Here is a 16,318-nt window from a genome sequence, read left to right on the forward strand (position 1 = left end):
GGGTTCACCCCCCGGGCTGTGCCCGGTTTCCTCCCACTTTAATGCTGGCCACTGTCGTATAAGTGAAATATTCTTGAGTACAGCGTAAAGCACCAATCAAATAAATTACACGCCTAAAGTATTTTGACTATCCAACATTTTAAGACTTAACTGAAGGGAGCAGGTGCTTTCCATTCAGTCAATGGTTCAACCTCATTCACTGACAGAAATTTTTCCATATACCTTGCTTTTCGTGCTCTCCGCCTTTGTGCAAAGAAATTGTTGATGGTGCTTTCTTGTTAACTTTGCTGGGGGTTCAGCAACATGGCATGTCTTGTGGGAAGGTTGGCCAGCAACTTGTCCTGAAGGTCAGTGTTTTATTCCAGGCGCCCTATAATATTTAAATATCGCAACAATCAACAACAATCAAACACCAATCAAATAAGTAAATAAATCTGATTTAAATGCAGATTTACACGTGTGGAAGTCATTCAAGAGTAGGGCAATTATTTCTTCTTAGACTGTAGTTGTAGGTTTAAGACTAACCCTTGCCTCTTTTTTATGCCTCCTGATACATGGGACGTAAAATGCCAATCAAATAAATTCAATGACATTTAAAGCACAGGTATATATACCTTGTAATGCAGACCCAGGATTGTTCCATCCTGACAAACTGGAAGGTCATTTGAAAGACATGGAGCGATAATTGTATGGATAAGCACCAAGGTGTTGTCCTTAGTCATGTCAGTTAGCACATGTCTGCTATGATATTAATTAGTGAGGACATCTCTGCAGGCAGGCTGTGAAACCTTCAAACTGATGTAACCTTGGAAGAGGTTGTCGTCTGTCCTTGACATAAGGTATTACCTAAAACAGCACCTACATATCTTCATCAATCAATGGCTGCATCAGATTTATGATGACCATGATTTCATTTTGTGCCTTGAGATCTCGGATCAAATTCTGACTTTTATGTATTCTGTTGACAGGCTTCTGTAGAGATGTGGAGTTTGGCTGTCTGAGATAGTTTATAACACTATTGCTAACTGAACAAACCTATGGTACCGTAATTCTTCAGCCTTTTCACATGTTTACAAGGTATTTAATCAAGCATATTCTGAAGGCATTATTCTCTGTAGGCTGATAAAATTATATGCTTTGTGAAGTCTTGAAATAGGTCAATCCAGTCAATGTACTTTTGTCCCTAAAATCAAATTAAACAAGTGCATAAACTGCATTGAAATTTGTACTTTTAAATGTGAAAATGTTGAATTAGGGTACACATGCCCTTCATGGGGTGTGAAACAGTTATAAAAGGATATTTCAATTCATCTTTTAGGATTAAGGATCTTAGGCAGAGCCTTTCTAAAGAATGTGACATGTACCAGATGTTGCCTGTATGTGTACATATATACCTGACAAATCCTTGGCAGAAAAACCACAGCTGAGCCAGAGGAACTTGTGTCTGGAGAGTGAAATTAGACCCTCCAGACTGCTTAGCCAGCAAGGAATGGCAGAAATTCAAACTGAAATACAGTAAAGTTATTTAATTGTAGTTTAATGCCTTACTCAAGAATTGATGGCGTACATGTACAGGCATGCAAGATCACTCGAGATCACGTGCCTTTCTATGTGATCCTACGGTACGGAGACAAGGCTCATGTGTAGATGGGCGACATCAGTGCAGTGATTTTCCCCAAAATTTGGGAACCTTATTGCTATGGTTCAGCTTGTGAACTGCTCAACAGTTTGCCATCACGTACAGTTCACATGAGGCGAAAGTAGTCATCTCTGATCAGGTGACGTAATGCACGAGTCTTGCTTTCGACGTTGCTGCTGTAAACAAGCATGGTGCTTAAGTATGTTATAGATGTAATCTCAATGGGAACAATAGGAACATTTCTATTTTAGAATGTTTTATGAATGGAGGAAACCATGGGAAATCTGGTAACATATATGTGTAAAGGGATTAAATCCTTTTGATCAGTCCTTTTGATCAGTCCTTTCGAGGGTTAGTCCACATATTTGTTTTATTGGTACAGATGAACTTTCTACATATTTAAGTGGTGATTACTGTTGTGCTCAAGATTTTTTCACATGTATGAGGTTACATTTTTGGTTGGAGGAGAAAGCATGTAGTTATGCCAAAGTTAAAAGCAAGTTAAAACCAAAAATTGATCGACTGGTGGACAAAAAACATGGGATGTGATTATTGAATAATGGAGTGAATGTTACTTGTTGCGGTGTTTGATACCTGGTGCATACACAGGTAGTGCTCTCCTTTCTGAAAATGAGTATAAAGGACCCAGCGACCTTATCAATAGACATCTGGTCTGAATCGTTACACATTATGCTTTTGTAATTGAGCTAAAAATTATGAGACACAATGCAGGGACCTGACACTTCATCCAAAGAGGCTTGATAGCCTTTCATGGCGTGGCTTGTAAGTTGTCTGTTTGCCGAGGAAATCAGATTGCTGTCACTTTCGTTGACTTGAAAGCCACATGGGGCTGTGTTAAGGGGATTGTTAATCAATTATTACCTTGTAATCTAAGCACATAGCTAGGGGCTTCTTGTCACACCACAGTTGAGTTCCAAAGACTCTTGTCAAACCTTTGGTAATTGGCTGTTTGTTCAGGCTGCACAGATCACCTCATGGCCCTTTTTGTACAGCGGAGAATCCTACCTGATCATGAATGAATCTCATACCACTGTCACTACCACGGTACACAATCAGCCTGACCAATCACAAGCCTTTATTTGAATTTCAACAAAACTGAGTGGCCAATGTATTCAGCCATAAGATTGTAGGTAACCTTGTTCTTTGTATTTGATTCCTAAAGCTTATATAGTTTCCTACACCCATAAGCCTGACTGCTGTTAAATAAGTAAACTGAGTACAGCAAAGAAATGGGTAAGTAATCATGTTACACATTTTAGAGATGGAATAGAACTTGTTTATGTGTATACATGAATGACAGCATTTTATTTCAGTGGAATTAGTGAAATCCAAAAAGAAAAGTGTGAAACATTTTAGATTGATTTATTTATTAGTATATTGTTAGTGTTCTTCAAACAGTGTATTTTTCTATTCTTCATGAACAATTGATTTCATTTTGTCAAGTAAATCTGTGTATATACTGTTACATAAATGCAATCTAGTTAATACAGGGTGCACACAGTCCTTGAAACTCCTTGAAAATTTTCAAGTACTTGAAAGTCCTTAAAAAAGACAAATACCCCTGGACACTCTTGAAAATCTTAGTTTGTCCCGAGCTCAAATATTATCTGCCTGACCTCGGAGTCTGTATATCAGGGGCTGGCTCATAATTCTCCCATAATCAGGGCTTCCATTCGCACTTGACATTGTCGCAAATTTAGAACAGTTTTTTTAAATGGCGATAAAATTTTAAAAAAATGTGAATGTTTGTGGCGACAAATTTGTTTACTCGAAAAAATACAGACGTTATGCAAAATCTACCATGAGAGTTTTCTGGGGTGTTCAGCACATTTTTACAATTTTTCAGATGAAAATAATCTGCTTACTTTCATTTCAAACGGTCTCATCTCGGCGAAACAACAACAACACGGTTGTATGGCGATTACTTGACAGAAATCTACAGGGGTGGGGGCAGTTGTTGCAGGTTGACTTACATTAAATAACGCTTGAAATCATTTTTGTTAAATAACGAATGAGAATCATGGCATTTTGGGGATGCCTTTCATCATCAATTGTAAAAAAAAAAAAAAATTATCAAGGGAAATAAATCAAGGTAGAGTTACACCTGTAAATAAAGTTACCTCTCATGAAAAATTTAAACGTTTCCACATATTGAACTATTTTTTGGAGATCTGAAGTAAATTAAATGTTTCAGAATATGTGCCGTTACATAAATGTGTACGCCGTCTGGTTTTCTCCGTCATACTGTGTTACTCCAATGTACTGATCATAATGTTGTAAACTGAATTTACAAATAATTTCGTACAAAATTTTCTGATTGAGGAAATTACATTTTACTAGGGTCCCACCGATAGGTTGAAAATAGGATTGATTTTTTTTCTCAAAAAACAAAAACATGCTGCCAAGCATTGGTCCATTATTTTGAGGGCAGTTCTAAATGTAACGTTTGATAAACTCCAGATATAGCTGGAAGAGACCGATCTGATTCTAGCGGCTACACCAAGGCAGATAAAAACGAATTACAGAAGGAGACCTAGAAGAGTCATGGCCGCTAAGGAAGTATGGCTAAAGAAAAATAGTATTTACTACAAAATCTGATGAGTGACAAGTGACTGGCTGAAAAAAAATAGTAAAAATACTAACCCAGAGGAAGCCGTGCATAATGATGTATGGCGTTCATTTTTTTTCACTGACCAAGGCCCGGGTCAAATAATGTGTCGCATTACAGAGGTGAAGGGCGGATATTTCTTGCAAAAGCAAGCGTACTATTCAATATACATGCATGCAAATTAAAGCATCTATAATTTAAGACTTAAAAGATAGTCTATGATTTGCACCGTGGTATGTTTTAAACTAGCCTTGAAAATGACAAAAAACTCCTGGAAACTCCTTGAAAACTTCTTGAATTTCATTTCATATACCTGTACGAACCCTGAAATATGCAGTATTTGGAGAGAAAATATCTTAATATATTTTTTTTTTTTTTGACAGAGGAAAAAAGCAGTTCTGTGCAGTAGCTCAAGTACAAATAACTTTCACTTTACTTCCTTCTCTTCTCCAAGCTGAACACAAATAGCAACTGCTAAAGACAGACACCTACTGCGTTGTGTACCAGACCTTTGTCATGTTTTCAGTTGCAGGCTGGTCATTTTTGCCTCCTGCTGACTGGGATACACATTTAAGATCAGCGTTAAGCTTGGTGGCAGGCTTCAATGTCATATATTCAAATATCAAATGATTATATACTAGTTTCCAGTGCTTTTTCACAAATATTCCCAACAGGATATTTACACACGTTGACGAAATGGTATTCACAAATATTAACGACTAGGTATTCATACATTCAGGGCAGATTTTTCACACATTCAGGACAGGGTATTCACACATATTCAGAAATGGATATTCACAAATATTAACGACTAGGTATTCATACATTCAGGACAGGGTATTCACACATTCAGGACAGGGTATTCACACATATTCAGAAATGGATATTCACAAACGTTCAGAACATTTAGTGATAGTGGTCTCTCTAGTGCTGAAGTAGGTACTGGTGTGATGTGGTAGCCTGGTGTGTATATGTATGTATACAAGTGCTAAAGGTTCGAAAAACATGTCAAGGATGCCAGCGAGGTAAATAAATGATACTGATTTTCGGAGTTCTAGTAATTGTTTCCACATATTATGGTTTCAGAGGGAATTTCTCTATGCTTAATTCTGTTGTACATGTGTATTGACTTAGTATAATTTTGCGACGAAGGCAGTTTGTATTAACATTACCATGCGGTCATTGAACTGCATCACTTAGTCTTGAGCATTGAACATCGATGAGCTGCTTCTATATTCACTTTATGTATGTGTCCTCACATTAAGGGTTTCTGTCGGTGTTTCTGCATATTCTTCTGTAATGGTCTGACAAGAGACATTTTTACCCCTCTCTCTCCCCCCCCCCCTCCCATACCTTGCCTGAAAATTGTCTTGACTCCATGACCTGTCTGGACCATCCCACTAGTAGTAAATCTGCAGGGGTTGAACAGGGATGTGTGGCAGACCCTGAGGGCATTCTGTATACTGCCAGTGTACAGCTGAGGGCTTTTTTCTGAGAGTCTCAGGCCTTTACCACAGGAGAGAGAAAAACACAGCCTGTGTGTTCATACTCAGAACATACCTATTCCAATGGAACTGTATAATATTCCCTCTCTATGATATCTGTAAACTTGTGTTCCATGTGTCACCATTCTTCGAAGGTTATCTGAATCGTCAAGACAGTCTTTGGATGAACGCTATAAGCTGCTGTTCTATTTATGGCTCATCAGTGTTATGTAACTTACTCAATCAACCCTTGTTTATGCAAATGACTTCAAGCCTTTGATGTCTAATTAAGAAGTCTATTATTAACTTTGCATGCACATGTAGGTATGATCTCATGTCATTTTTGCGCTGTAGCTATTCAGCTATTCGCCAGCATTCAGGATGCCTTTGTGACTGGTTCATCTATGCACATATATTAAACTTGTTTAAATATATTGAATTTGTAATGGAACCTCTTTAATTTTAAGCGTCCGGTTCGGGAACGGTAGATCCAGGGTCAATACTGGGTCGAGTCCAGCTAGACCTTAAAAGAGGAAGTTGTAACTTCCTATCTTCGCGTTCAGCATGAAGGGATAGTGCAATGACTGGTTGACCCATATCAGTATAATGTCTCAGGGGGGGCATCTTACTTGCCTTCGGTAAGGGCGTCTCAGTGACGCAGCACTAGATTAAAGGAGCAGTGGAAATCCATCCTGCAACAAGGAGGCACATTACACGCACTCTTTGGTTGTCATATGAGTGAAAATTTGTTAAGTACGAAGTTAAAACCCCAAATACTCACTCACTCACTCTTAAATTTGAACTAAGTTGATCACGCTGGGATCATGAATCTGGTAATTCATTGATGAACTAGAAACAATGACAGGGTGTGAATGGTTAGGTAAAGTGTCTTGTTAAGTTATATACGGGTTTGTAGTGATTATTATGGTTTAGCTTTGTTGATCTCTCCATAACTACAATATCCTTACCACCCCGGAGCTGGGTTCCAGTAAAGATGGACTGGCCCAGTGTCATGGTAACAGAACATTTCCTGGATGATTCCTCTCAGTTTATTGAGGCCACTCCAATGGAGTGTTTCTGAATACTGTTCAGCATTTCAAATACTAATCCCATTCCAAACCTCTCCTCAAACCCCCCACCCCCCCCCCACCCCCCCACCCCCTATATCTGCACACCCCTATACAGGCATTTCAGTAGTTGAATAATGTTTAGGTTAATGACCTGTTTGTGAAGGACAAGTAGAGATGATGGAGGGTATGAAGTTTGTGATTCAGGTTGTTTTCTCTATGGTTAGTATTGATAATATGTGAGCTACACTGATTATACCCACTGGAAAACTTTTGGCAAGTGGCTGAGAGACCCACTGATTTTGAGCCACAGCAGAAACTGTTCGTGAGTGCTGGATTTTAATTTGCTGGAGAACATCGGTGATGACGTGATCCAATGTGGCGCAAGCGATGGCATTATGTCAGCAGTTAAATGGTGATGTAGCGCGAGTCTGCAAGGGCATTTTTCATAAGTTCAGTTCAGTCATTAGTTCCCTCTTAGGTAAAAAACTCTTAAATGAACACTGCTGAGTTACCAGTCTTAACCCTTAATATCATTGAGCTGTGAACAATGTCCCCTTAAAAGCAATATTGTAAGAAAATGAAGTTCAACTTCATGAAATGCATTCTGCCACCCATATACTAATTGACAGCCAAGGCATAAGTGAAAACTCCTGAGTATTGCATTAAGAAACAGTCCCATAAATCAATCAGTCAACTGGCCAAAGATTGCCAGTTTAATGTTTCCCATCTGCATAAATGCACATGTTAAATATTTCAAGTGTGGGTGATGCACTGCAGTGTGCGAGAAAGCTGTTGTTGAATACTTCTGATGATGTGTTTTTCTTGGCCTCGTTTAAGGCTTCCATCCCAGGGCTGACCATTGCTGAAGATTTCTGGACATTTTCTTATAGCCTTTGATAATAATGGAAAATTACGGCTAGATTTTTGTCAAGATCATAATTTGTGAAAACCATGTACATGTAAAATATTCACGACTAGAGTCCAGAATGATATCTCTATGGTTCTGTACAAAGGTACAAAAGTTGTCTGCACGCGCGATTCTTGTACTGTATTTTTTTTTCCTATTTTTTTTTAATGCCCTATGAAAGAAGGAAGGTCTGAATGAGCTTGTACAGCTTGTACAGCTGAGTGCAGACAGTGTTGTGTATGGGTCGGGTTAGAGCTAACCCAGATTCTGGGTCTATTATGTAGGTCAGCCCAGTGACCTGTGTCAAGTATGTTTGACAGAAAATCCACCCAATGGCAGAGCCAGCTGACTGTTACCTGTCTATACTCAGCAAGTGCAAGTGCAACCTACACAGCTGTAAGCTGTAGATTGGAGTTCAGATGTACAGACTTGCAGCTTACATATGTGGACTATATTTTTTTGAATTGTTACAAGCAGATGTATGCCTGCAAATGGACAACTTAAAGAAGAAGTTGATGCAAGTAATAGTGTTCAGTGGGTAGTACTGGCCAGATTGACTATAGTAAATCAACCATAATTTCATAAAATTATTCATGAATTAATTACTGTGCAGTAGAAAGTGAAGCACATAAAGGAAGGGTGATTAAGTGCATTGTGAAAAATCGTGTTATTTTCTGTGAATCGCTTTATCTTCACATGATTTTTCACATGACTTAATGAATAAAGGGAATTCATGTACACTGATCCGAAAATGTACCGAACACAGAGATGTCTGGGCGACTTCTCCCAGAAAAGATAGGACAAATGAAGTATGTTTTTACTATTAAGACAGCTTTTATTTGTCTTCAGAATTTTCCTGCATCACGCGCAGGCTATGTCCCCCAAAACACATGAATGGTTTTGATCTCTGATGTCATCTGTGTTTCCTTACAGTTGGCAAGGTCCTCAATATGGCCTGAGTGAGCAAGCGTCTGAAGCGTTTTTAAGGTGACTGCCATCTTGTGATGCCAGTCCTCCTAAACAGAAACACCTTGAGTCTTCAAAGAAACCCTTTGCAAAGTTGTAGCATCCTGTGAAAATAGAAAAAATAACTGTACTTGGTTTTTGGTGCATCGTCAATGTCTTCTAATTGGATTAAAATAGAGAAACTTTATATACATATACGTGTATGTACCATTCAACATCCGATACAAGACGTGAAGAGAGCCTATGAGGGGAAATAACTCTCAATGGAAAATGTGGTGGTTATGGTGGATAATAGTGTCATGTTTAGTACTTTATATTGTCATTACAAATGCATTTTCATGTAAACTTCACGTCTCCAGAGGAGTTTGTGTTTTGTAAACACAGGGGGCCTCCGTGGCCAAAGAGGTTAGCACGCCAGTGCAAATGACACAATGACGCAAAGGAACCTCTCAGCTATGCGGTCGCTTTGAGTTCAAGTCCAGCTCCTGCTGGCTTCCTGTTTGGCCATACGTGGGAAGGTCAGCCAGCGACCTGTGGATGATAGTTGGTTTCCTTTGGGCTCAGCGCGGGTTCTTCCCACATTAATGCTAGTCGCAGTCGTATACATGTATGTGAAATATTCTTGAGTATAGTGTGAAACACCAATCAAATAAATAAATAAATTTATTTACACAGTTATTTACTAAAAAGCATTCTGTACATGTCAACCTGTACTAAACTTGGCTTTTACCTTTCTGTGTTTTCAGAATGCACCGGCACCCAGTCCATTAAGTCAAATGCCGCCTCAAGATGGTATACCAGGTGGGCCAATGCCGCCTGGCTTTTTTCCTGTAAGTATAACGTGGCCAATCCTTGAGCAAGGTACAAGTGTTCATTATATTACAATATCTCAGGCCTTGCATTTTCTGGATGATTGTGCTTTGCTTTCCTGTCACCTCCCACCCAAACCCATTAATAACTGTGACATTTTGAAGGAAAATTATCCTTATTACCTTGAGATCAAAACAGACACGTGCAGTGTGCATGTGATCTTCTGGCATTGTAAGGATTTTTTTTAGCTCAGGTCCTCTTTTCTGATACTGAATTTGGACAGTTATCTTGTCATAAGTTAAGGAACTGGGTTTTCATTATCCTCAGAAATCAAAGATTAAATCTTTGATCACTGTGTTTAATTCACGATTTCTTCAAAGCTATAATGGGACATTACTCTGAATGGTATTTATAACAGAGATGCCGGTAATGCTATGTGCTGTGTCCAGAATTACATGTTGAAATTTGAGTTTTAGAATGGTTTAGTTGGAAAAGCCAGTTTATACACGATTAGACATTTTCTTTTTTTGGGAAAGTCTTTTGTGATTAAAAGGATGTTTCAAGTTAGTATATGTATGTACTAACTGGCCTTGTCTTCCATCTTCTGAAATATTACTGGTGTTGAGTAATGTACTGTTCCAACTTCTGTTTCACTTTTCCGTTACAATGCATTTTTTAATGCTTTGCTACTGCCCAAAAATAACAGATAAAGTTTCTTTGACTACTTTAATTGAAACCCTATTACTTACCCAAATCTTCTAACACAGCGAGCTAAATGTCTGTTTGCACTACAACAAACTAGCTCTAGGTTTGAATTGTTACGCTAAACCTAATGAATGAAGAGTACTAGGATTTTCCAGTAACCGCTCTTGATTAATGAAATAAATAGGTCTTGTTAACATTACTTTTACTGCCAGGTGTCTTACCTCCAAATACCAAAGCCCTAATTCCTATTTCTCATTTCCATTAATGTGCATTACTTGAATTTTTACAAATCTTTTACATGCCTTAAGCTATAAAATGTATATTCCATATTGTTTGCATAAGAATAGCTCCACTACTTTCAGTTCATGTAATTATTTTATTGCTACCTGATGTGAGTAAACTTATCAAGTGCATAGTTAGCTGTCTTCTTTCTGGATGTACTTAATTGCTGGCAGTTCACTTATCTCAATCTCAAGATCAGTTTTATTTAAGATATATTTCATGTCATATTTTGTAGCCCTTCTTTTATTTTCTCCCAAGTTTTTCTTCGTTTTGTGGCGTGTTTTATTTTATTTTTTTTTTCCATTCCTTTTCTTCTTTTGTACATTTTAATGTTGTTTAAATTTGTAAGTTGAAAGCTCCTTTGTACTGACATCAATGTGCTTCTCCAGCTAGTGAAAAGGGAACCACCACTGCAAGGCTCTGAAAATGGAACAAGGGAGCTAACTCATCACAGACAAACGCTGGTGAGACTATTGGGAGGACACACACAATGTGCAGCCTAAGATCTACAGTGTACTGGAAATTTCTAGACAAAGTTATCTCCTCTTACCTCTAGCAAACTGCCAGTTAACTACTCTTAGATAATCAGTAGTTTTGGTAATTATGACTTCTCAATCAATCCTTTTAGTCCAGGAAAAAGGCATCAGTCATTTTAAAAAATAAAATTTGTTCGCAAAATTAAAGAATTATAAAAAAGTAGTTAATAGCTACTTAATGCTTTGGAGTTTTTGCAAAATCCAATGTTTAGTTGAATATTTACTGAAATTTCAAGGTTCATTTAATAAAGTTGAAGCTTAGATTTACTGTTTCAAATTTTAACTATTGTTTTCCGAGGCTGACTTTAACGGACAGTCTTCTGGATGGTAAGGTAAGATAAAGTCATTAAGATCTTCCTGTATCTGATCTGGGTGCACATGACCTTATGACACATTTAGCAAAATTATCTTGATGAAGACAGTCAGTAAAAAATGTCCTCCCAAAAATCCTGTGGTCTTGAAACCATGACTGCTTGTTAGACAGGAATGAGGGGAAGAAAAATACCAAAAGAAAAAAGCTGAATTGTGAATATACCTCTGGACATCACTCTTTTTTTATGTTGTCACTAAGTTCTCTTCATATTGCTAATTTGGCTTGATGTGTGTTATATTTTTTCCACAGTCAACTTAATGTTATCTCTTTCTCAAGACCATGATAATAATTAAATTTTAATGGTGTGCACACAAGCACTCTGTAAGCATGGACCAGGTCATGTTGCTCTATTATCAGGGAAACAGAACATAGAATGTTTTCGTGTACACTACACTTAAATGTACATGTACCAAGTCCCTGATATGTGGGTGAAAAAGCGAGAGAAAAGTTACACGTTATTTCTCTACAGGAGTCCACATATAAAACATGATGCGTGGGAATGTTATGATTGATCCCATATTTGTGTTATGTAAGATACATTCAGTATTATGAAAGAAGTTATGCAAGAAATTAAACATAGTGCTATCCTGCTAATTTTACACTTAGTAGAAATATAGAATACAAGTATGGAAACTGTTCACAGTGCTTGGAAAAGGCTTAAAAAACTAAGTACTGTAATTCTTCATCCTTGTCCTACATGTATGTTTGAAAGGTGTTTATTCAAGCATATTCTGAAAGCATTATTCTGTGTAGACTGATAAAATTATACTTTTTGCGAAGCCCTGAAGCTGGCCAACCCAATCAATATAGTTTTGCTTCCAAAGTCAAAGTATAAATGTACATAATTAGCACTTAAAGTTGCTCTTTCATATCCAAAATGGTGAGTAATTAGGGCACATAAGTATTTTAATAAAACATTTCTGTCAGACTTTGTCAGAAATGCCGGTGTCTAGCTTTATGCAGCCTCTGGAAGCCTTGCCTCTAAATGGTGGTCGACATGGCTTAAGAGTTGTACCTTTGTCTAAGTATACGTACTGATGTATTTTTGTCAAGACCTTAAGACCGGACATAACATAACTCGTGAATGTTACAGTACCTTAAAGTCTTGTAAGGTGTCCAAAAGCTCCATAGCTTCACTCTGTCCTGAATGTATCACCAAACCTGGTTTTTCCATCTCTGAAAGAAACTAGAGCTTTTTAGATGAATAGAGACCCCATTATGCATGTGTTTATAAAAGTGTTATGCCAGTTGAAAGATGCCATTTTAGCCTAACTTGACGGAAGGATATATTTACTAAACAGCTAAGAAAAAGTATTGTGACTATATTCGCATCAAATTTTGCCTTTGTGTTTACATTTTTCATGTAAATGAATGTCACTGGTGAGACACATGTGATTTGAACTCCAGGTGTTTGATAACCATGAAGGCAGACAAAGTGTCCATGGATTACTTTCGAACCTTCCTAGTATACAAGGGTAAATCAGTGAAAACATCTGGTGGCGCAAATGTGCCTTAAATACAGGGTAGCCTATCCTCATTCATTCATTGACTCTATAGTGGTATACTCAGAAAGTATACTCTGTACTTCTGATATTTCAATGAATATGTCCTGTATACTCAGAAAGTATCCTATGTACTTCGGATATTCTGGTGATTCTGTCCTGTATACTCAGTACGGATCCTTTATTCTGAGTAAAGATTCTGTATGCCCATTAAAATCTTCTTTTAAAGTCCTCCCTTAATTGACCCTTGACGTTGAAACTTGTCTAAGTTGAACAGGTGGGATTGAACAGGCTTCATATGAATATAATGAAGATGTGCAATAATTCAAAAAACAGCACTTTTGGGGGGGGGGGGGGGGGGGGATTTTTCCCACATAGGATTCCAGTTTCCTTCCATAATAGAATAATCTGAAATGTCACGCCTTGTTTTGAGGAACAAAAATTATTTCTGTGCATCGTCATGCTATCAACAGAAATGACCAGGACCGCTTAGCTTTTTTCAAAATTTGATCTGAATAAGACAAATCGCCTGAAGCAGCCAGATGAATGGCCTATAGAGATCAGATCTTGATTTGATCAGGTCCTCTAAGGTTTTAGCATCAAGTTAAAAGCAGCTGTTCCGTTTCACATGCAGTTGTCTTCCTTTGAAGACACATCATATGCACCAACTACAGAATGGTTTAACAGAGTAGTGAAAGAGCATAGGTAACTTCTGATATCTGTCTGTCAGTATTGAAACAACCGGTTTAAAATATCTAGTATGAAACCATTAAAAATGACTTTTGATCCCCACTCATAATGTTGCACAGACAAGGTAGTTGCAAATAAAAGTCCTTGAAATTCCTGGATTAATATCGTTAGCCAGATTTGATCATCTGATATTAATACATGTATAACAAAGTTGTAAGTCAGAATTGATCATCTGATTTTAATTCATGTACAACTAAGTTGTAAGCCAGATTTGATCATCTGATATTAATACATGTACAACAAAGTTGTAAGCCAGATTTGATCATCCATGAGGTCTTTATAATTAATTATAATATACCAGCTGTGTTTGTGTCACAAAATAGATTTTAAAGCCTGCTTTCTGCTTGTATGAGGAGGAGATGGCAGAAGGTACAGGAAGGCTGATTAATTTCTGATATCTGTTTTGTAAACTTTGATTTTACTGGATACCGTATCTCAGTGAAGTTACATGCATCACAAACTCGCAATGGTGTTTATATACATTTATTGGGTATGTTTGTCACCTGTTGATGTAGATGGAAAATATTTCCTACAATGAAATGGTGAACTGGTCATTTCATACAGTTAGGTTTGGTTTGGAAAACTCATAGGAATTTAGCTTAATTCTTCAAATAGTTTAAACTTCAGGTAATGTGTTTACTCAGTGTACCTTACCAACACCACCTGCACGTTTCAGTTAATAAAACTGGTGTCAATCTGAGTATGTACTTTAACGTGTGTTGGATGTTACTCTTCCTCCCCCCCACAAATGTCCTTCATTGTGTAAATGAAGTGGTGTATATCTCTTCTCGTTTGTCCGCCTTATTTATCAGTTTGTGTCATGGAGACTTTTTTCGCCTGTTTTTGTTCGTGGAGATTTTTTTTTGTTTACCTTGTTTAGCTTTATTTGCCTTTGTATATGCTCTTGAGTTTGGTGGAAGAAGGCTCACAATTTCATACTAAGATATATCCCACAATGCATCCTCATTCCCCTTCACAGCCATCTCAGCCGTCCCCTCACTCACAGCCACCTCACAACCCCATGATGCCACAGAACCAAGTGAGTATGGTTTTCTATTGGTCCGGGGGCCGGAGTCCTCCCTCGCCCTGTGTGGACATTGCACTGGCGTGTTGTTGTAGACCCTACACCTGTTACCTGTACTAGCAATAATCACTGTCCAACTCTAATCTCAGCTATCTGAAGCTTCTCTCTGAATCAGTCCGTCTGACCACATAGGTGACAATACATGGAAAACTCATTCGTCTGATTCTAGAGGAAGCTTTGAAAAGGGCTACACTTGCTTTTACTCTTTTGTGGCCTAGTTGTATTGTTCTGTATTTTTGGGGGGCTTGTTATTGTTACTTTTTTTTTTTTTCTTTTTTTTGGTGTTCACTGAATTTTATTTTTGTCAAATTGTTTTTCTTAAGTTCATAACCCTTAAATGTTTGGATCCCTTTTTTTCTTTCTTGTTTTCTGCAAATGAATTAACCTGTGCTGTTTCATCTTAATATGATCGAGTTGGTATTTTCATAATGATAGTTATACAGATATTATATAATGATATAGTTCTACATTAGTAGAAAAAGTAACATAAATGCAATTTTGTGGTACGGTAATGTTTACTGATGGTTTTACTTTTAGTTGAAATACAAATGCACTACTTCAAGAATAGTTTAAAATAAAAAATATAGAGCCTACTTGCTGATATAAATACTGTATGATTTTGTGGGTTTTGGATTAGTAGTTAATGCTTTTCTGTCTAATAATTTGTGTACATGTAGGTGTTTAGTGGTGTGTAACTCGGTGTTGTTGGTAAGGGTTCTTAATCCGTGTCTTATGATGGTTAGAGTCTAACCGTAGATCTAGTTTATGTTTGGTGTTGTCTAACAGTTGGAAGAAGGAGTTCAGAGGTTTGAATCCGACAATGGGAATTAACTTCGCCAGTTCGTTCCATGAAACCAGTCACTAGGTGCTTGAAGGCTGTTTTGTTGTTATAAGCATGCTGAAGAAAATGCTCACAGTAAATATGATGGTGAGCATTGGTGTCTTTAAAACGACCATGACGTTTTTGGTCCGCATACTTTTGTCCGTGAAAAAGTAAGCCCCATACATCTAGTAGTGATATAATACAGATTGCAGTAAAGTTCTGAAATTCAGTTAAACATTTGCAGGGGGGTGGGGGGCACTTTAACTTTTCTCATAAGCAGCCCCTTACACCCCACCACACCAAGCTTTTGAACTGGATCCACTGCCCTTATTTGGGATTCTTACACTTTATCATTGGGAATTCCCTTAAGTACAGAAGAATTTCTCATTGACCGTGGATTGATGTGATCTGTTAAACAGTTAATGTGGTACATGTAATGAAACTTTGAGCCGCACCAGATATATGTGTAAACGCTTTCCTACTTAACGGACATAATTCCTGAAATAGTGGGATTTCATAAAGAAAGTTTTGTTTGGTGTTGTACTGCTGTTTTAGATAACACTGTAGAAATATCACCCTGAGTGAGTATGATGTATTTGGATGTGAACGGTGAGTTGCTGTATGGAACGCAATCCAGAATGTAGACTTTGACCTAAGTCGCGCGCGGGGGGGTGTCAGCTCAGAAGTTATAGAAATGAAGACCTGAGATGTATTCATAACTTTTGATAGCTTGTAAAATTAAATAGTATATTTTAGAA

The 16,318-nt window shown here is 37.6% G+C and overlaps 1 protein-coding gene across 7 annotated transcripts in view; it reads left to right on the forward strand.

The window, feature by feature from the left end:
* Positions 1-16,318, forward strand: part of LOC135469700 (single-stranded DNA-binding protein 3-like) — a 97,930-nt gene that overhangs the window by 34,660 nt on the left and 46,952 nt on the right. For 3 of the 7 annotated variants that reach the window (XM_064748258.1, XM_064748255.1, XM_064748256.1), the window contains exons 7-9: positions 9,442-9,525; positions 10,882-10,956; positions 14,633-14,692. In XM_064748258.1, the coding sequence (XP_064604328.1) occupies positions 9,442-9,525; positions 10,882-10,956; positions 14,633-14,692 (219 nt within the window). The remainder of the gene's footprint in view (positions 1-9,441; positions 9,526-10,881; positions 10,957-14,632; positions 14,693-16,318) is intronic. The other 4 variants (XM_064748260.1, XM_064748262.1, XM_064748257.1 and 1 more) reach the window with 3 other exon arrangements.

This window comes from Liolophura sinensis, chromosome 7, assembly GCF_032854445.1.
Source record: "Liolophura sinensis isolate JHLJ2023 chromosome 7, CUHK_Ljap_v2, whole genome shotgun sequence".
Classification (NCBI taxonomy): Eukaryota; Metazoa; Mollusca; class Polyplacophora; order Chitonida; family Chitonidae; genus Liolophura; species Liolophura sinensis.